Source organism: Hippopotamus amphibius, chromosome 9 (genome assembly GCF_030028045.1).
Source record: "Hippopotamus amphibius kiboko isolate mHipAmp2 chromosome 9, mHipAmp2.hap2, whole genome shotgun sequence".
Classification (NCBI taxonomy): domain Eukaryota; kingdom Metazoa; phylum Chordata; class Mammalia; order Artiodactyla; family Hippopotamidae; genus Hippopotamus; species Hippopotamus amphibius.
In genome coordinates this window covers 49,044,391-49,066,780 of record NC_080194.1, presented here as the reverse complement: position 1 = coordinate 49,066,780, position 22,390 = coordinate 49,044,391, and the positions used below count along the sequence as shown (strand labels likewise).

The following is a 22,390-nucleotide window of genomic DNA, read 5'->3' as shown; positions in this document are numbered from 1 at the left end:
TAGAGTGTCAGAGATAGAGAGCAAGATGAATCGATTAAAAACTTTAGGAATAAAAGTAGCAGATAATTATCGTTTAGTATCTCCATTAAGATAATCCAGTTCGTGAAAGGTTTATCTTGATCCTTGAGAACCATCCATCTTTAACATTTTACTTGAGTGATCATTTTGTGTTACTTTGTTCCTTTTTATAAATTAAGAAAATATTAAGACTTATTTCTATGTGTTAGTAGTTAGATTCTGTATTTCTTTTGATGTGATTACAAAAAGAATTTCTTACAGCTCTTTGATGCTTTATAATTTCTGTATTTTTACATAAGAGAACTTTTGACACCTCAGCAACATTATGACTGGGGTTTGAGAGCTTTGAAGACAGTTCTTAGAGGAAGTGGAAATCTTCTTAGACAGTTGAAGAAAACTAGTGTTAAACAAAAAGGTATGATTCATTATTCCAATTACAATCTTCTATTTTTTAAAATAAGTTTTAATTTAGTATACTTTTAGATTTATGTGAGTTATATATATAGTATCGAGGGTTTCTGAATAGTATGCCCCGCCAGTTTCTCCTGTTAACATCTTACATAGTATGGTACTTTTATTAAAACCATTGAACCAACACTGATTTATTATTTTTTAATAAAGTTCATAATTTATTGAGATTTTTCCTAATTTTTACCTAATGTCTCATCATAACTTCTAAATGTGCATTAAATATTAAACAGTTGTGGTATATAGAGGAATAGTCTAGTCCACTTTTTCTCAGTCTTTAATCTGCACTAGAATCACCTAGAGGCTTGTTAAAACACAGATTGTTGGACTCTACCCCCAAAGTTCCTGATTAGGTAGTTCTGGAATAGAGTCTGAAAATTTGTCTAGTCTTAAAACAGTAACAGAAATTTTAGAAACACATGGAGATTTTCTCTTTCAAAAAGATAGTGTACCAAACAGAATTACCCTTTTAAAGAAATATTTTAAGATTACAAAAAAAGTACCTTTTAACATAAGAATAATTTTAGATTTATTACAGTAAAGTTGTGAATTTAGTATTTTCATTGTTTCATCTTATTTGCCATGGTACATTTTGAAAACTGGGAATCTGAGGCTGGTACATTATTATTAACTGAACTCCAGACTTCATTTGGATTTCACCAGTTTTATCATTAATGTCCTCTTTCTGTTCCAAGATTGAATCTAGGGTGCCATATTGCATTAAGTTGCCATAGTTTCCTTAGTCTCCTCTGCTCTGTGGACAGTTTCTCAGTCTGTTTTTGTTTTCATGACCCTGACAGGGTCCTAGTTAGATATTATGCAGACTCTTCCCCAGTCTGAGTTTTTTTGTTTTTGTTTTTGTTTTTTTTCCTCATATTTTACTCATGATTTGATTGAGTTATGAACATTTGGAAAAAAATACCGCAGAGGTAGAGTGGCCTTCTTGTTACATCATTTTAGTGGGTACATAATAACCACATGACATCACTGGTGATGTTCACCTTCATCACTTAAGTTTACCAGGTTTCTCTACTGTAAAGTTATTATTTTCTCCTTTCTCTACTCTCTTCTTTGAAAGCCAGTTACTAAATCTAGCTCACCTTCAAGGTGGGGAGGCAAGGATTAAGCTCTGCCTCTTAGAGGGGCAAGTATCTGCATATATTATTTGAAACTCTTCTGTGAAGAAGATTTGTCTCTTCTTCCCCATTGATGTATTTATTAAATCACTTATTCAGATCAGTATGGATTCATGCATATTTTTTTATACTTTTTTCCCCATTTATGTGAAGTAAGTGATTACGCCACCCATTGATGTGTGCCTTCATGAAAGGCTGAATATTCAGCTTCTAGGTTGCTATTAAAAATTAAGTTAAAATACCATGAAAATGGTAGTATAAGAAAGAGGACCACATGAAATTAACTATTTAGACTTTATATGATTAAAATATACATCTTAAAAAAGGAAACTACTTCAGCTTTTTTATTAGGTTGGCATATGCCAGGGCAGATATAGTTATTTGTTGTTAGATTACCGTTTTTCAGTTGTCTCTCTCTAGTGATTATTATAAAATGTTTAAACCGTATCTGTAGTAAATAAAGACGGCTTATTTATGAGTTCAGTGATTTAAATAACCTCTAGTGCAGCCAAGACTCTTTATATATTTAAACCTAGGAATATTTAGCAATTATAGAGAAATACCAGACTAAAAATACTTTCTTGCCTTTATATTGGTGTCTTATCAATTAGTAGCTAATATCCTTGAAAACATAAGAATCTGGCAGTATTAGTATTTACATTTGGTTTAGGAATAGGTTTATGAATTAGTTTTGAGCAAGGCTGATCAAAGATTATTGCTCAGTTTGTTAGTTTTAGGACAAAAATCTTTGGGAGGCAAATATACTGATATATTTGGAAAGATACCTAAATCTGGAATTAGTTGATCTGGGTTTAAATCCCAGCTATAATACTTAATGCTGAGCTCTCTCAGATGAGTCATTTAAACCCTTAGAGACTTAATGTTCTCATATGTAAAATTGGAATAATAATAGAAATACTTCCGTACTCTATACAGTTGTTATAAGGATTATGTCAGAATAGTAAAGCACTATGCAAATAAATATGGTAATTATTTTTATTATTTATTAAAGTCCGGATACCCTGGGATTCAAATCCTATGGAAAAGAGTTAGTAACTCAGTAATACTTGTTTTTCAGCAGCTAAAAGATACTTAAGTAAGCTTGCCAATTCACATGATAGCATATATCTTTAAATGTTACTAAATTCTGGTGTATCATGTAATTACTAGTAATGCATATCAAGGCACTTAAAAACTTTTTATAGTCATTAGATTCATAACTAATAATCTTAAAATGAAACTTTTTCTCTAGTTAATGAAAGTCATATTGTGGTACAAGCACTGAGGCTTAATACAATGTCAAAGTTTACATTTGCTGATTGCACTCGGTTTGATGCACTGATTAAAGATGTGTTTCCTGGAATTGACTTTAAAGAAGTAGAGTATGATGAACTGAGTGCTGCATTAAAGCAAGTGTTTGAGGAGGCCAATTATGAAATCATATCTAATCAGGTAACTATCAACAAGACTTCATAATATATTGATCTTTTCTCCTAGTTAATTCTTTATTAATTGTCTTCATCCTTTATCTTCCAACTTATCTTTCATCTTTCAACTTAAATCTTACTTATGGAAGCCTTCCCTAATTTTCAAGTCCAAATTAGGTCCCCTTGCTATGTGCTTTTCCTTACCCTTGTTATATATATATATTTAATATTTAATTGCATATTTGATTAGCATTGAGTCTCCCCCACCAAACAGGAGTCTCCATGAAGGGTGGGATCCATATCTATTTTACCATTTTATTCCTCATGCCTGTTATGGAACCTGGCATATATTGGATCCATCATATGTATTTTTGATAGTTGATTATGTATGATTTAGTTTAACTTTGACAGTTTCTTAGGAGAACTTCACTCTAGTAAGTATTTTTATGTAGCACAAATGCATGTTCAAAATGAACACTTTTTCCTCAGGAGGGTTTTTTTTTTTGGAGAGAGACTGAGTATAAATGAATGTATGAATTAGCAAAGTGAATAAAATATTGAATATATTTTATTTGAATGAATGAGTGAGTGAAGACAATAGTGAACATATTGTATTGTCAAATAACTTGGAAAGCATACTTGTTTCTTTTAAATAAATATGAATTCAAAGATCACATTGTAAATATGTTCTGATTTATTTAGTAATTCTTTTATTTAAGGCTTTTTCTTCCACTGAAGAAATAAAAAGCTTAACTTATGTGTTTGAAGTAGAACTGTTATAGAATAAGAGCAGAACTCTGTATGATTGTACTCTATAAATCATATATGAACATGTTTCTTTTCTACTAGGTCAAGAAGGCTTTAGAATTATATGAACAGTTATGCCAGAGGATGGGAGTTGTTATTGTTGGTCCAAGTGGTGCTGGAAAATCAACTCTTTGGAGAATGTTAAGAGCAGCACTTTGTAAAATTGGCAAAGTGGTAAAACAATATACCATGAATCCCAAAGCTATGCCTAGACATCAATTATTAGGCCATATTGACATGGATACAAGGGAATGGTCTGATGGTGTTTTGACAAATAGTGCTCGCCAAGTAGTTCGAGAACCTCAAGGTTGGTCCCTGTTGTGTGATTCATTGATTGCTTAATAATTTTTAGAGGATGATAGAACTTGTCTGTAATGCTATCATTTTCAAGTCTTATACATGACCATAAACTGCTGTATAGTGATCTATATTGATATTTTAGTTTGGAGGGGCCGAAGACATGCTATCATTTTCACCTGTATTCTGTAGCAACTTTTATTATAATAGAAACTCAGAGTAATCTGAGTGAATTATAGTTCACAACTAGAATAATTTACTGAATAAAGATAATATCTTTGATTGCTGAATTGATATTATAATGCCTCATAAATAAGAAAGATGACAAATTTTTATTTGGGATTAAAATTGGTGTGTGTGTGCAGACTTATCAGTTTGAATACAGTGCTTTCAATAATTTTGAAAATTTAAGTCATAAAGTAGTAGATTTCCTGGTCTAAATTTTTTGGCTTGGTGTTTAACAGAATTTTTGGTCGGAATCTGAGAAGACTCCCTACTTTTTGTTAGGTCATAATTTAAGTAATAGTTGTTTTTCTAAGCCAGTGAATGAAAGGTTTAGAATGTCTTAAGACATCAGAAGGGGATTTTCAGTAGTTGATAATATCACACTAAGTAAAAACCAGATACAGCTGTACTTGTTTCTCATACTCTTATGGGTGATATTTTCCTCTTTGAAATTGTTTCAAAGGTCTAAGAACAACTTGCAACCACTTTCATCTTAGGAAGGATGTGTTAAAAAAAGGTTTATTTTGGAAAGACTTGTGTACATAACTTGTTCGCTGCTTCTCTCCTTTGAGGTTACCTTTTTATATATATCAAAGAAATTTGATAGTGGTATATTTTTTATTTCTCATGTAGGACACTAAAGAGTAGGTTTCTCATATTTTCTAAAAGTGTTATTACAAAGCAAGCATTCATACATTCTATTGACATGGTAGAAGACAAAAGTATAAAGAATATCTCACAAGCTTGTGGAAATAGGTCTTGCAAACCGTTTTCTTTTACTGAGATTCCAGTTCTGTATGTTCATAGATAAATAGAGCCTTATCACAAAATATATAACTAAGTCTTTGGCCAAGTGAGCCAGGATTGCTCATGGGTTCTACACAAATTTGTAGTATAAATTCACATGAAAAATTTCAACTTGTTCAACTTTTTGTTATTTACATTCTGCTTCAGAAATATAAAATAATATGGAACTTACTTCTAAAGAATAAGAGATAATTATTTTATTCTTAATTTTTAATTATTATTATTGCATTTATTTTTATCTCTATTTTTTTTGTTTGAAAATAGATGTCAGCTCATGGATAATCTGTGATGGTGATATTGACCCTGAATGGATAGAATCTCTGAATTCTGTTCTGGATGATAATCGACTACTCACTATGCCCAGTGGAGAAAGGATTCAGTTTGGCCCAAATGTTAACTTTGTATTTGAAACTCATGATTTAAGTTGTGCCTCACCAGCCACAATATCTAGAATGGGAATGATCTTTCTCAGGTAGGAGCATTTGCATACACTGTATTAGAATATTCTTCGATTATTATTTTAGTTTCATAGCTAGGTGAAATAAGTGATGTATGAGTAAGGTATGAGTATTTGTTTTCCTCATTTTTTGTTAACTTTTTTTTGTTTGTTAGGTTTTAATTCATTTAGAGAGTCCCTGTTTATTGCAGTTGAATTATTTCATCAGTGTAGTTGTATCACAATTACTAAATATTTTTTGTTTTCTTAAATGAAATAGCAAGTATTTAATATATTTTCTTTTTTTTCTACAACTTTTATTTAAATATTATGATCGAATTTAGAGAAATGAATACTGCTTATGAGCTAGAGGCTAATAATTTCAAGCTAAGTGGCAATATTTTAATCATGGAATCTTAGATTCATAGAATTTTAGAGCTAACCTAAGTTTAAGTGGTCCTGTGGCCCAATCTTTCATTTTATAAATTGGAAACCTCCTTAATATTTTCTTTCTTCTTCAGTGTATTTGGAAGAGGTTTGAAGAGCAAAAATGAATAACAAACTAATTTTAGATTTCACATATAGTAGTTACATACTAGCACATGGACATTGGAGCCAATTTCATTTCCTCAAATGAGTAATTAGAAAGTTCACTTTTACCATTTGAATTTGTTTTAGAATTTGATATTTATCAGTCTATATAAAGTGCTCTACTGTTTTAGAATCATTTGAAACCATTTTTGATGTTATATGACACATGGTAATATTATCAATTTGATTCAGATTGTTTCCAAAATTAATTACTTACTTTTTTGATAATATTGTAGGAAACATTTATATTAAACTAGCTATGAACTCCTAATTAATATTTTGAGGTATTAATTATTTAAAAAATAATATAGCGTTGAGTTTATAGCTTTTGTAGCAGTATCTCACACAATTTATCTTATTTATTCAATGTATCCTTACAGTCTTGTGAGAAATATAGGATAAAAGGAAAGTTTGTCACTAAAATTTAAAATATTTATTGAATGCCTGTTATGTACATGACATTAAGTTACGCATTTTAGGAGAGACAGCAAGGAAGGAGTAAAGCTAACAGTTATGAAGGGCTTGTCTTTATGGAGCATACGTTCACATAGAGGAGATAAAATAAATAGAACAGCAATATAATATAAGCTAGAATATAAATGAAATAAGGGGTAAGTAGAATGCCATTGATATTTATCACAAAAAAAAAGACCACATGTTGCTGTAGAGGATTTGAAAATTGTTGGTGAACCAGATATTGTTTGTGAGAGGCATAATGAATATATATGATTTCATGAAAAATACAAATACATATTATTTTTAGTTGCTTTTTGATTAGCTAGTACCTTGATTTTAGCTTTTATTCATTTCTTCAGCAGATATTTGCACTTGCTATGTAATAGGCCAAATGAGGACCTTTTAATAATGAAAGAGAATTCAATTAATTTTGCTGGGATAACTGATAACTTATCTTAAATCAAGAAATGTAGTTGCCATAGACACTGAGGAGGTACTGCTGACAACAAAGTCTTTATTCTGAAGGAGTTCAGCATCTTTGGTTTGTCTGTTTTGGGCCTGTCTAATGTAATTTAAATATTTACCTTTGATCCTTTCATTTTTTCTTTTCCTCATTAAAATGGATAGAAATGTGGGAGGAGAAATTCAAGGGCTCAGTATTTACTCGTGTTGCTGTGAAACACTGGTAGAAGATGGGAGAAATGACAAAATTGTGAGCCCTTGTTACTTCTAAAATTATTAACCTATGAGTTATTTTTAGTATAATTTTTATAAATATGTAACTTAATTTTGAATAAGATGTCAATATTATGTTTAATTTCAATCATTGGATGTTACTCGTATAATTAAGTGATTCGCTAAAAAAATATATTTTACTTTAGGATGATCTTCGAGTTTTAGTGGCATGGGAATTTAGATAGTTGGCTTTTTTGGGTATAGAGAAAAAGAAAAAGTATTTTTAAAGATCTACATTAAGATGCAGTGCAACTTGAAGTCTAATGTGCATTTGAATCACCTAGGGATATTGTTGAAGTGAAGATTTTGCTTCATTAGGTCTGGGATGGGACTTCGGATTCTGTAGACCATACTTTTGGGTAGGAAGGGTTTAGACCACTTTTTGGCTAACTTGTAGATGTGTAATTCTTCTTTAATTTATATTTATAATGATATAGGTGAAATTAATTTGCTTTATATTATAGAAAATGACATATATGTGTATATACCTGTATGAGTGTATATATGTAGATGTAATACATACACACATACATATACAGAAGTAACTAAAGTGAACTCTTGTGTAGTAGCAGATAGAGTACATGTGATAATGATGTTTATTGGAGCAGAAATTTATTTTGAAGGTAAATTCACAATTTCTTCCCAAGTAATTTCTTACGTTTGTTAATGTGTTTCAGTGATGAAGAGACGGATCTTAATTCTCTGATAAAATCTTGGTTAAGGAATCAGCCTCCTAAATATAGGAATAATCTTGAAAATTGGATTGGGGATTATTTTGAAAAGGCTTTACAATGGGTTCTAAAGCAGGTAAGATAATTATGATATTTCACAGTTATTTAGGCAAGAAGTGTAATGATTGAGTGTTGCTTACATTTAACTGCCTTTTAGTAGAGCTTGACAGAAGATGGGAGTGGAGTGAGGGGTAGATGTCTCCATTGCCATCCCACTGTTTTCATGATATAACTTTTAATTATGCTAGTCTTAAAACACTCTAATTCTTTCATCCATGATACCTTGCACTGCTACCTAAAAATCTTGAATATTGGAATGCCTCTTTAAGTTTTACTAGCAAAACCTTCTTGCTGTCAAATTTTACTCTGTCAATACATATCTGCTTATGTATCATGCTAAAAATAATGACAGATTAATACTAAAGTAGAGACAGAATGGTCAGTTATTTATAATATTATGAAAACATTTGTTTACTCAACAAAAATTTATTGAACATCTAATAGATGCCCTAGACGAGACTTTGCAAGGTGAACATTAAGAGGACAGTCCCTTTTCCTGAGAAGGGTTTGTATCATGGAGGAAAATGACATGTAAAAAGATAATCACAGTATAACAGGATGAAGAGAGTATTGCTGCCTTCTAGGAGAGTGTTAAAAAGAAGTTCACATTTAATTTTGAATTTGAAGCATGAATAAATGTTTAGCATGCAAAGAAGACAATATTCATGTATCCTATGTGATTTTTTCAAATTTTCTTGGTTTTTCTTTTATGTCATTGCTTTTATTTTTTTATTTTTTCTTTTTTTAATAACTTTTATTGAGATATAATTGACATACAATGAACTGCATATATTTAAAGTGTACAATTTGATTTCTTTTCTTATTAGTAATGTATATTTGGCAATCCCAGTCTCCCAATTCATCCCTCATTGCTTTTATAAAAAACATAGACATATAAAAATAGAGGAGATAGATAGCAATGAGTTTTTTAAAAAGTACCTGGTTGTTAATCTGAACTTGATTTAGAGGTCAGTACTTTGGGGTTGAACAAATCATATAGAGAAATGGTGATCTCACTTTAGTTTTCTAAACTTTTTTCTTTTCTGACTTTGTAAGGTTAAATGATGGAGGAATAGGGATTTGGGAGGAAATGACGCAAATGAGATAGGTTTCTCTGGAGATTTCAGGGAAGAACCACTCCCACCAGCCTTCAGTCTGACTGAGCTGTCTACCCCTTTGTTCTTCTGAAGCAATGTACTGTGTCTTTCAACTATATTATAATTGCTTTCATTCAGCTATAAGCACCTTGAGGGCAAGGACTAAGCCTGTTGTACTCTTTATTGTATCCCCAGAACCAAAGTTTGGTAATAACAGAGTAGTGAATGAGAGTATATGAGCTTAATAAAATACCTGATGCCTGTGTTTGTAGCACCTTTTCAGTAGTTGTGTTATTATTTCATTAATGTAAAACATACAGAGCTTAATAAGGCTCTCCCATGCAAATACCTTGAGGTCATCTCCTTGCATTCTGTCAGTGTTAGAATGATACATATAACACTAGATAGAATGTATTGACTAAAAGGGGTTTGTGACTATAGAAATGATGACAGGATAAGATTATTATACCATAGAGTGGATGCCAAAGATTCAGTTAGAAAATAAACTGATTTTGTGCTGAGGTCAGGTCCCAGTTATTTTTTGAAATTTTTTTTTTGTGTTGAGTGTTCCTTCTTTCTTCTGTGCTTTGTTCACCATGTTCAGATTCTGAGACATATACCATAATGAATGCTCTAATTAAGTGCTGGTTTTATTTCTAACTAGAGCTTTACTTTCTTGTATTTAGCAAATTAGACAATCTAGAAGAAAATATGTAGGTTTCCTTTATCTTGCCTTTAAAGCCTAGAACTCTTAGTATGGCCTAAGCTGCTAGATTTCTACCTATCTCCTCCCTTTTTCCCATTTTTCCTCCTATTTCTCCATCCTTTGAGAAATATTTATTATGCAGGCAGAGAGATTTTTTTAAAAAAATGTAAATTGGGTCATTTTATTCTCTTAAAGTTTAAAGACATTGAAAATAAAATTTGCACTCCTTACCATGGGCTACACAATTCCACATACTCTGGCCCTTGCCTACCTCTCTGACTTGAACCGCTCTTCCTTTGCTTCTCAGGCATAAGTTTCTTTTAATTCCTTAACTATGCCAGTGGCTTACCATCGCATATTCTGTGCTTTCTGCATGCCACATGGATCTCATTCTTCAAATGTTAGCTTAAATGTCACCTTTTTCAAAGAGACCTTGAGACCTCAATCTGAGTTATCTTTTTTCAAAACATTCTTTTCCTCTGCTCTGTAGTTTCTACCACAATGTGTTAGTCGGCTCCTCTACTATACTTGACTTCCATTAAAACAAGTGCTCTGTTTAATTCACCTTTTAAAAAAAATACCTAGTACCACATACAGATCCTAACGCGTAATTGGTTCTCAGCAAATACTTAGAGAAAGAATGAGAACCCTTTCCCCTTCTGATGCCTTGGCAGTTACACAGGGCCCCAGAGGTCCACAAGATCAAAATCATCTACACCACCTGAGTCCGAAAGTTTCATTTTAAAATTTTGTGTAGAGAGAAAGCTCCAAATTGTTTTTAAGCCTACCTTTACTAGCCTTTCTTGTCAAGAGCCATTAATCTAGCCTTTGCCTCTAGCTTTTTTTTTTTATCAGCAAGAGGAGAGGAGGAACTATTATTTTTAGACCAATGTTCATTGATTTACGTTTTTTTTTTTAAATATTCTTCAGGTTTATGAAGTAGAGGAACTGTATCTATTTGAGGACTCCAGCACTTACAGCTGCAAATACACAATTGTGTTTTTATGATTACTTTTTATCTTCAAAGTTTATATATATATAAGTTGCAATTTAAACTTTCTACAGCTTGAGTAGGGGGATAAATTTAAAGATAATCGTTGAAAAGATAACTAAACATCAATCTGTGTATGGTTCTAATTTACTGGTTAATATTTTCCTTTTGTCTGTAACATGCATTTTAATCAACAGAATGACTATGTGGTAGAAACAAGTTTGGTTGGGACGGTGATGAATGGTTTGTCACATCTACATGAATGTAGACATCATGATCAATTTATTATTAATCTCATAAGGGGGCTTGGTGGAAATCTGAACATGAAGTCACGTCTGGAATTCACCAAAGAGGTAATACAAATTTAAAGCCTATGTTTAGTCAACATTTTTTGTTAATTTTCATTGACCCCTGGTATAGAACTTTAAAATTTTGAAATTATGCATTTAATACAATAATAATGCATTTATATACAGATCTTCCTCAAATTATGATGGGGTTACATCTAGATAAACCCATCATAAGTTGAAAATATCCTAAGTTGAAAATGCATTTACTACACTAACCTATCAAATATCATAACTTAGTCTAGCCCGTCTTAAAGTGCTCAGAACATGTACATTTAGCCTACAGTTGGGCAAAATCATCTAACACAGAGCCTATTTTATAACAAAGTGCCAAATATCGTGTAATTTCTTGACTACTATACAGAAATTGAAAACCAGTATGGTTGTTTACCCTGGTGATTATGTGGCTGATGGTGAACTGCAGAACTGCAGTTTGCTGCTACTCACTGCCGCTGCCCAGCATCACAGGAAGGTATTGTGCTGTATTATTGCTAGCCCAGGAAAAGATCAGATTTCAAAGTATGGTTTTTACTGAATGCTTATCACTTTTGCACTGTTGTAAACTTGAAAAATCGTAAGTTGAGCCATTGTAAAGTTGGGGACCATCTGTATAAGTACATAGGTACATGTATACTTATTTTCTTCTTTGAACTAGTTTATGGTATTTTATGATATTAAAATTTTATAAAATAATTTTTAATAGGCTAAAGTTTGGACTGTATCTTTTTTGTTAGATATTTTTGAACCTACTTAGCTCTATGAATATAATGTTTTTATTCATTTTTAATCTTAAAATAACATATTTTTAATCATTTTTTTTAACCAGAAGAGTTTTAGCAGTTAGGAATGCTTAGATGGAGTAATCATTATAAATCTTTTCTTTATTAAATGCAGAGGTGTATTTCAGCCATGTTGTTTATAAAACTAGATTCTACATATTAAGGAATTTCTTCCTGTTGACCTCTGTTGAAATAATTGAACACATACTCCTTTGGGTTGCCTTCCACATTATGTTTCTGCATTTTTATCATTTTGTTTCATTGATGCCACCATTTATTGCTTTCTCTATTCTGTTTTTCTTTCTATTACCTCTGTTACCAAATGCTTCTCATTGTTAGCACTCAATGTCATATTGCATGCTGCTTTTAAAGAGACATTTTCTTGCCAAAGTTTAGGATAAAGCTGTTCAAGAGTGGCATTAGGGGCTAATTCTTTGCTGTGTATCTATGCATATAACAGTTTTCAGTGTTAGAAAGAAGAACAAGTTGAGAGCAGTGGTGGTAACAGTGGAATGGGCAGTACCAAAATGTACTGGAAATGAAGGGTCTAGGAGTCCTACATTGTGTAATTTGTAATTTAGTGTTCACAAGAACTCCATTAAAAATTGAATATGTTTATACAACGTATGTGTGAACTAGATGACTTTTATTTATTTGCTTAAATGTTCATTGAGAGAGTAATATTTGAGGTAAAATGTTGCTGTAATTATTTAGAATATTTATTAAGTTTAGTGTATGTGATCTCTTATTTTTTAGAAGTAAGATGATTCTCTTTGGGGCATTTACTTTAAAGAGTGAAAATTTCACATACTCTGAAGTATATGAAAACCTATCACAACTTTTTCCTCTTAAGGTTTTTAACTGGGCACGAGAATCTCCTCCAGACCCTTACAAACCAATGGACACCTGCTATGACTCGAGTAGAGGAGGATTAGCATCTTACGTGCTGAAGAAGCCAGAAAACTTGACAGCTGATGATTTCAGTAATAGTCAAACTCTTCCAGTCATTCAGACTCCTGACATGCAACGAGGTCTAGATTATTTCAAACCTTGGTTAAGTTCTGATACTAAACAGCCATTTATTCTTGTTGGACCAGAAGGATGTGGCAAAGGGTAAGAGCAGAAAAATGTTAATCTGGGTGCCTGTTATGAATTTATGCTTCTCTCCTGTTTTAAAATGATTTAACAGCTTTTGTTACCTTTTTTTTTGTTGTTGTTAAAGTAGCTTTACATTTTCATGAAGGATTTTTTATTATTACTACTCGTAAAAATAATATGACTATAGAGAAAAATGTGTCCTTTTTTTTGCCAAGTTATGTGTTTTCTAACGGAATCAGAGAAATCTGAGAAGATGCTCTTAAAAACAATCTGTGCATACTATCACAACAAAAGATGAATAACTGGTAGACTGTCACAGACCACTGTATGCTGTAGTTACAAAAAAAAGTGAATCTTGAAATTAGCACTCTATTTAAAAATTGCTTTTAATTCAGTGAAATCCCATCTATTTTTAGTTGCCTCCTGAGTGTAGTTTTCTGGAAATAAAGGAAACATGGATTATCATTTTCACCTTTCTAGTAATAATTAAACAATTCTATAAAGTCATAGAAAAATTTTTTTAACTTGGAGAACTTAATATTTTAAAATCATTCCTTCAACTGTGGGGAAACAGTGCCTTTTATGTGAACTTTTTCAAAGTTTTTCAAAACTTTTTCAGATTATTTCTGTGAACTTTTTTTTTTTTCTGAAAGAGTCCAAAGAATGTCTTAAAATGTGAATTTATTTTTGTCCAGTTTAAGACTTAGAAAGCTACCGTAGTAACTATGGATAGCTATGGAAACCATATCTATTTTTACCACTTTTTCCTTAAACAATGTCATAAGTAATTTAGAAACTGAAATAATTGAAAGTACAAATTTTGTATTGAATATGAAAAGTATTTTGTTGGTTGCATTTACAAAGTCAGACGTTTTATATCTTTCACAGGATGCTGCTCAGGTATGCCTTTTCCCAACTCCGGTCCACTCAGATTGCTACAGTTCACTGTAGTGCACAGACTACTTCTCGGCATCTCCTGCAGAAACTGAGCCAGACTTGCATGGTAATCAGTACTAATATTGGTCGAGTATATAGACCAAAAGACTGTGAGAGACTTGTTCTCTACTTAAAAGATATCAACCTACCCAAGCTTGATAAATGGGGAACCAGTACTTTGGTAGCTTTCCTACAACAGGTGGGTCTTATCACTTGAAGTGTTTTGATATAATTGGAAACAATTTAATTTCATTAAATTTTTTTAGAGATAGAAAATCTGTTTTCCTCCTTCGGACCAGTTTTATCTGGCATGTGTTGTGGAAATTAAACTCTAGAAGCATCTCACTCTTATTCCAGGGTGACTTTCTTTGGTCTTCCTCCATATAGAAATTAGTATTACATCGAGATGATATATGACAGAAAGAGTAAAAACAACCTTTACCCTACACTATTTACCTACCCTTTATTCCTAAGAAAAGGAGGAAAGTAGAAGCTGGGGTTGGTGCTGGACTTGGGGAAGTTTTTGCTTCATTCTTTTAGGTATGCATTCTTGTGAGGGAGTTAGACTTCCTCAGTCAGTGGGGAAGATATTTCTTTATGTGATTTACATCACATTAGAAACTCTAAATTCTAAATTGGAACTTAATATACTCACATAAGTTCATATTTTGCTTTTCTATATAACTGCAGAATATAATAAAATACTTATAGAAAAAACCCAAAATATTTTCCTTATATTTTTCCTAATTTCTTTCACTTTTATTTTGATAATTGCTGGTGGATTTATACTACCATCTGGATTTTAATATTTATTTAAAAAGCATTTAAAAAATGAGGAGAGTTCAGCTAACATTAATTAAATACAGAGTCCTTTTTAAATTAAAAAAATTTTTTGGAGTATAGTTGACTTACAATGTTGGATTAGTTTCTGCTGTACAGCAAAGTGAATCAGTTATACATATACATATATCCACTTTTTTTTAGATTCTTTTCCCATATAGGTCATTACAGAGTATTGAGTAGAGTTCCCTGTGCTATACAGCAGCTCCTTATTAGTTATCTATTGTATATACAGTAGTGTGTATATGTCAATCCCAATCTCCCAGTTTATCCCCCATCCCCCTAGTAACCATAAGTTTGTTTTTTACATCAAACACAGAATCTTGAACCGTATTATTTTTAATGAAATGCTAATTTAAAATATTGGGTTGGCCAAAAAGTTCCTTTGGTTTTTAAGTAAAAATATTGGGTGAGCTAAAAAATGCCTTCAGTTTTTTAAGTAAAAATAAAAGACACATTTTTCATTTTCACCAAGAACTTTATTGAACAACATATTCACCCTTTTGTTCTACTACATTCTGCCATTTTTCAGGCAACTTCATGATTCCATCTTCCCAAAACTTTTTATCTTTTTGAACAAAGAACTGTTCCAGGTACCTTTTACAGTCTTATAGGAAATTGAAATTTTTTCCATTAAGAGAATTTTGTAAAGACTGAAATAAATGGAAATCTGAAGGTGCAATGTCTGATGAATACAGCAGATGAATCAAAACTTCCCAGCCAAGCTGTAACAGTTTTTGCTTGGTCATCAAAGAAACATGCGGTCTTATGTTATCCTGGTAGAAGATTATGCATTTTCTGTTGACTAATTCTGGATGCTTTTCATCAAGCGCTGCTTTTAGTTGGTATAGTTGGGAGCAGTACTTGTTGGAATTAATCGTTTGGTTTTCTGGAAGGAGCTCATAATAGAGGACTCCGTTCCAGTCCCACTATATACGCAACATCACCTTCTTTGGATGAAGACCGGCCTTTGGTAGTGGTTGGTGGTGGTTTATTTCGCTTGCCCCATGGTCTTTTCCATTCCGCATTGTTGTACAGAATCCACTTTTTATCACCCGTCACAATTTGTTTTAAAAATGGAACGTTTTAATTAACTTTCAGTAGAGAATCACATGCAGAAATATGATCAAGAAGGTTGTTTTTGCTTAACTTATGTGGAACCCCAAACATCAAAGCAAGTCATATAACCAAGCTTGTGCAAATGATTTTTGGCGCTTGATTTGGATATTTTGAGTATGTCAGCTATCTCTCGAGTGGTGTAACATTGATTGTTCTCAATTAATGTCTCAATTTGTTCGCTGTCAACTTCAGCTTGTCTTCCCGACCGTGGAGCATCATCCAGCAAGAAATCTCCAGCATGAACCTTCGCAAACCACTTTTGGCGCATTCAGTCAGTCACAGCACCTTCTCCATACAATGCACAAATTGTTTTTTGGGTTTCAGTTGTATTTTTACCTTTCTTGAAATAATAAAGCTAATATGTTGAAAATGGTTTTTTTTAATCTTCCACCTTCAGTATTAAAATGGCTGCACAAAAATTCAGCAATTTTAATTTTTTTTTTTTTTTTAATGCGTGGTGTTATGACAGCTGTCGCATACAGTCTAACAGAATTGTTTCAAATGAAGTTAAAGACAACGAAGTACCACTAAAGCCATCTTATGGAAAAAAACAAATCTTTTGGCCAACCCAATATATTTCAGTCTTAAATTTTTGAGTTAGAGGATGTTGACTGCATTTGAAAACAATTGAATTTTACGTAAAATATCTTAAGATTAGAAAACCTTCAGCATAAAATGTTTAAATATATTTATTTTCAAATAGGTATTGACATATCAAGGATTTTATGATGAAAATTTGGAATGGGTTGGTTTAGAAAATATTCAAATTGTGGCTTCTATGTCAGCTGGAGGAAGACTGGGAAGACATAAGCTTACTACCAGATTTACTTCTATTGTTCGTCTTTGTGCTATAGAGTATGTATCATTGTATTATAAAAAATTTTTTTCATTTGGGGAGACATATAATGCATTTTGTGAAAGGTATGTATTAATGATATTACTTCAAAATGTAGAATATAAAAATAGTCAAACTTAAGCCCTGATATTATATTTTCCCTACCCTTCCTAAACTGTAGGCAGTAATTTAGGGTGATAAAGGCTTTAGTCAATGCTTTTTATATATTGGAATTAAAACAGAACTGCTTTGTATCATCTCTGAATGTCAGTGTCAGGAATCTGAATGGTGGGTTTTAGATTTAAATGTTTTATGGGTTATATAAAACAAAAATACAATCAAATTTTATGAAGATGACTAAAAAGAGAGTTTAAATCTGAACAAGGTAGATTTAGGTCATTTAGTGGCTTATAATATTAATCCTCATATACGCATCCATCTCCGGGGTCCATAATTGTTATATGGACTCGAATTGTATGACACTGTGTCCTCTGTTATATTTTGCCTTACAAAATCTTGTTTTTATGCTTTCACGCTAAACTGCCCCCATCTATTAACATTCTTTTTTTTAGAAATGTTGCAGCCACCAATTATGCTGTATTGAAATACACTTTGATTTGGGAGAAACAGGTTGATTTTATTTGTTGTTTTCTACTTCTGTAGTTCTAAGGTGGATTACTGCTCTTTGTACAGACTATACTTAATTCAAAAATGCTTTTCCTTAAGCAGAATTTTCCTTTGCCCTGTCTAAAGATCAGTGGTCTTTTAAACGATTATGTTTTTAAGTAATTTCATTGGAATCCTTTATTAGAATCCTTAGTATTTGACAGCAGATAATTAGGGATCTGATTTAGTTGAAGTAAGAATAGGGACTGTGAGCCTGGTCTTAGCCCTTGCATAAACCTTGCAGGTATCTAGGCCTCACAGTTGGAAAACCACTGCTGTAACTTAACATTAAAAGAATAATTTAGAATATTGATTTATTTCAACTTCTTTCTTATATGCCTTTTTTTAGTTACCCAGAAAGAGAGCAATTACAGACAATTTATGGAGCATATTTGGAACCAGTTCTACATAAAAATCTGAAGAATCATTCTATTTGGGGCTCATCATCAAAAATTTCTCTCTTAGCAGGATCTATGGTACAAGTGTATGAACAGGTATATATTCACTTATATTGTAGTTTTCATGTCTATTGGTGTCACTACCAAAGGGCTACCTTTAATCCTGATCTGTGTTGATGCTCAGGCTTTCTTTTTCTGTCATTTATTATACTTATCTACTAGAGAGTAACTCTGTGAGGGTAGATGCTTGTGTGTGCCTTATTCATTATTGTAACTTCTGATACAATTTCTAATAGACACCCAATAAATATTGAATGACTAAATCAGTGGGTAGATGGTCATTCTGCTTTGAGCTCAGATTTAGCATATTTACAGTGGGGTTCATCTTCTTTCCAAAACTAGGTCTTTCTCCTGACTTCTATCACTTTTTGTCTTCCAGGCTTCAAATCCGAGAGTAGTTTTTGATGTTTATTTATTTCCTCTTATCTGTGAGGCAATGTCTAAAATACTCTGATAAAGTGGGATGGTACTTGAAAATAGGAATTAAGGATGCAGAAGGTATTTATTGAGTACCTTCTTTTTCCAGTGCTAGTTCTAGGGACACAAAGATAACTGAGTCACTTTTCCCTGGAAGTGCACAGTAATGAAGGACCTGATCATATAAATAAACTATTAATAGAGTATAATAAGTCTATCAGTAACAATATGCACCAGTTACAGAGATAACATGGAAGAGGGAGTGAATAACTTTGTTGTGTGTGGTAGATTTTAAGAGGAGATGAAATGTGGTCTAAGTTTTGAAAAATGAAGAGGAATGCACAGAGTGGCTGGATATAAAAGAGGGTCTTCCTGGGTAAAGGGACTAGCATGTGAAAGTTATGGAAGTGTTTGTGGAAGATGCTTTTTATAGTATTGGAGTGGAAGTGGGGAAAGATAAAGCCATATTTTTCTAAATTAATTTGAATGTTAGGCAGTCAAGGCCAGAATAAGAGCAGTGGCTCCATCTGTAGAGGGGAAGGGACAGGCTCTTCACTCATTGGTTATATGTTGAGTTGTGGCGCTTTGATTTGTTAAAAGTTCAATGACTTCTTGAACATAAGATAGCTCTGTGGGTCTCACCATTATAAAATGGATCTGTCGTACACCTGTGAGCACCTTGGAATTATAACTACCATTTTATAAAACTTAGGTTAGCTTTCCTTGAATTCCTTTTTTTAGCAGGGCTTTTTAACCTTTCATTTTATTTTTAACATGGGCAACCTTTGGTAGTTTGTTGAAATTTATGAACAACCTCTCTTAGATAATGTTTTTAAATCCATGAAATATGGTATACAAGATAACTTAAGGAAATCAGTAATATTGAAATACAGTTCTACCCACTGGTAGAAATTGACATTCCTATGAATTTAAGGTGATTGAAAAATTTATAGCATGATTATATATTTAAGAAAGTAGACAGATCATTTACTGTTTTTTTTCAGGTGCGGGCCAAATTTACTGTTGATGATTATAGCCACTATTTCTTTACTCCTTGCATCCTTACCCAGTGGGTTCTTGGCTTATTCAGATATGATTTAGAAGGAGGTAAGTTCTGCTTTTATGATTTCAAATCATTTGTCTTTCTTTAGAATGTCACAGTGTGTCTGTGTGTATATTTATGCTGTATATTATATTTGTAATAGATAAATGAGTATTGTAATTATAGTATTTTAAAAATTATAAGTAAAACAATGTTAATATTAAATTTACATATTAATGTTAAATTTAAACATGATGTTAAAATTATAATATTTTATTATGCTTCCTCTTCTAAGCTATGATTGTCACTATTAAAACTTGATTTGGGAAAAAATGTAATCGTTATTCTTTGTAGCCAAAGTGTGTTTAATATGCTTTTGGGGGTTGATATTTTTAATTGAATAACTAGAGATAATAGCATTTAACATATCCTTTAAATAATCAAAAAAGCTTACCAATTCATTTACAAAGTGAATTTTAACTTTTTTTTCCTTTTTTCTGTTTATCTGATGCCAAAATTATGGTATGTAGATTCTCATTATCTATTTCTTTCTAATATTATGTTGAAACAGGCCATTTTTAAATCATTTGAATTTTATTATAATTAAAGAAAATTTTGCCTTTTTTTAGGGTCCTCAAACCATCCTGTAGATTACGTATTAGAAATTGTAGCATACGAGGCGCGGCGCTTATTTCGTGACAAAATTGTTGGTGCAAAGGAACTTCATTTATTTGACAGCATTTTAACATCAGTGTTTCAAGGAGATTGGGGCTCAGATGTACTAGACAATATGGCAGGTAATATAGTTACAGAGTTTATGTAAATGTGTAAGTGTTATGAGAACTTTAAAATTATTTTTCTTACTGATAGCATGATCTCATATGTCTAAACAAACTAAAACTTTGGATAATTTATATATGTATTACTGAATCACTTTGCCATGGAATGGAAATTAACACAACATTGTAAATCAACTATACTTCAATAAAATAAAACAGAAAACCCCGAAACTTTGGATAATTTCAGTGTTTTTACCATAAGAAGCTGCTCTGTCTTTTTTGCTAGATTTCAATAATTATGTTCCTAACAGAATATACTGATGATAATTGTTTTCTTAGAAACAGTAGTTCAGGATTTTCACATAGTGGAATATTAATTTATTAAGAAAAAATTAAATTTGGAGACTTAAAAATAAACTGGATACTGTACATTCCTGTGCTCAAGAAACTTGTAATCTAATGGCAGATACAGATATAAAAGTCATTGTTTACAAGGATAAATATTGCTAATGTGTTTGGGTACCACCAAGATTTATGCAAGTAGATGGTTAAACTGGTAGATACAATAGAGCATGAAGTGTTTTACAATTAATATAACTATTCTGAATATATTTGGGATAAATGCTGGATATTAGGGGTGTAGAAGAGTAGAGACAATTCCTTTTTGAGGAAGTTACTTTGAAATTTTTTAAAATAAATTTTTCATTTTGAGGTAATTGTAGATTCACATACAGTTGTAAGAACTAAGAGAGTGAGAGAGAGCACACATGTTTTTAGTTGTTTTCCTCTAATGGTAATATCTGGCAAAATTATAGTACAGTATCACAACCAGGATATTGTCATTGATACAATTAAAATGGATCAACTCCTCTTCTATCCCCTGGAAACCTCCCATCTTTTCTGTATTTAATTTTGCCATTTCAAGAGTCTTATTTTTCAGTCAGAATAATTCTCTGGAGATATATGCAGGTTCTTGAGTAGGTATTTAGATATGCTACCATTTCTCTCACCATTTACTTGTTGAAGGGCACCTGAGTTGTTTATGGTTTGGGGTTATTAGGAGGGGAGCTGCTATAGACATTTATGTACAGATTTTTATGTGGACATTTTCGTTTCTCTGAGATAAATGCTCAGGAATGCAGTTGCAGGGTTGAATGGTGCTTAGTTAAAAAACAAAAAACAAAAAAACAAACCTGTCACACTGTTTTCTATAGTAGCTGTGTCATTTTACATTCCCATCAGCCATACATAAGTGATCCAATTGCACCCCCTTTGCCAGCGTTGGGTGACATCACTATTTTTTATTTTAGCCATTCCAATAAGTGTGTATTGATATGTCATAGTGGCTTTATTTTGCATTTGCTGTCAGCTAATGAAGTTGAATGTATTTTCATGTGATTGTCTTCTCTATGTCCTCTTCAGTGAAATGTCTCTTTGTGTCTTTTGCCCATTTTCTAATTGGATTTTTTTAATATTGAATTTTTAGAGTTTTTTATGTATTTTAGATACTATTCTTTTGTCAAATACGTGGTTAGCAAATATATTCTTCCACTCTGTAGCTTGTCTTTTCATCTTCTTAATAGTCTTTCACAGATAAAAAGATTTTAATTTTATGGAGTTCAATTTATTAATTTTTCTTTTCAAGGATTTTTTAGTGTCAAATTTAAGAACTCTGTCTAGTCCTAGATTTTGAAGATTTTATCCTACCTTTTTTTCCTAAAAGTTTTATAGTTTTATGTTTTAAGTCAGTGGTCCATTTTGAGTGAATTTCTGTGTAAAGGGTGAGACTTAGGTCAAGGCTCATTTCTTTGCCTGTGGTTGTCCACTTGTTCCAGCACCATTTGTTGAATAGGCTACCTTTCTGGCTTGAATTGTTTTTGCACATTTGTCAAAAATTAGTTGTGTGAGTCTGTTTCTGGGTTCCCTATTCTGTTCCATTGATATGTATGTCTGTCCTTCTGCCAATACCATCCTATCTTGATTGCTGTAGCTGTATAATAAGATAATAAGTCAAAATTCAATTGATTGATTCCTTTTTTATTCTTTTTCAGAATTGTTTTAGCTATTTTAGTCCTTTGCCCTTCCA

At 31.9% G+C, this 22,390-nt stretch overlaps 1 protein-coding gene across 2 annotated transcripts in view; it reads left to right on the top strand.

Moving 5' to 3' along the window:
- DYNC2H1 (dynein cytoplasmic 2 heavy chain 1) overlaps window positions 1–22,390 on the top strand; it is a 332,321-nt gene that overhangs the window by 64,339 nt on the left and 245,592 nt on the right. For both annotated transcript variants that reach the window (XM_057747706.1, XM_057747705.1), the window contains 12 exons: window positions 318–433; window positions 2,875–3,074; window positions 3,899–4,163; window positions 5,450–5,657; window positions 8,081–8,210; window positions 11,186–11,341; window positions 12,968–13,227; window positions 14,101–14,347; window positions 16,811–16,962; window positions 17,958–18,102; window positions 19,488–19,590; window positions 20,155–20,322. In XM_057747706.1, the coding sequence (XP_057603689.1) occupies window positions 318–433; window positions 2,875–3,074; window positions 3,899–4,163; window positions 5,450–5,657; window positions 8,081–8,210; window positions 11,186–11,341; window positions 12,968–13,227; window positions 14,101–14,347; window positions 16,811–16,962; window positions 17,958–18,102; window positions 19,488–19,590; window positions 20,155–20,322 (2,150 nt within the window). The remainder of the gene's footprint in view (window positions 1–317; window positions 434–2,874; window positions 3,075–3,898; window positions 4,164–5,449; window positions 5,658–8,080; window positions 8,211–11,185; window positions 11,342–12,967; window positions 13,228–14,100; window positions 14,348–16,810; window positions 16,963–17,957; window positions 18,103–19,487; window positions 19,591–20,154; window positions 20,323–22,390) is intronic.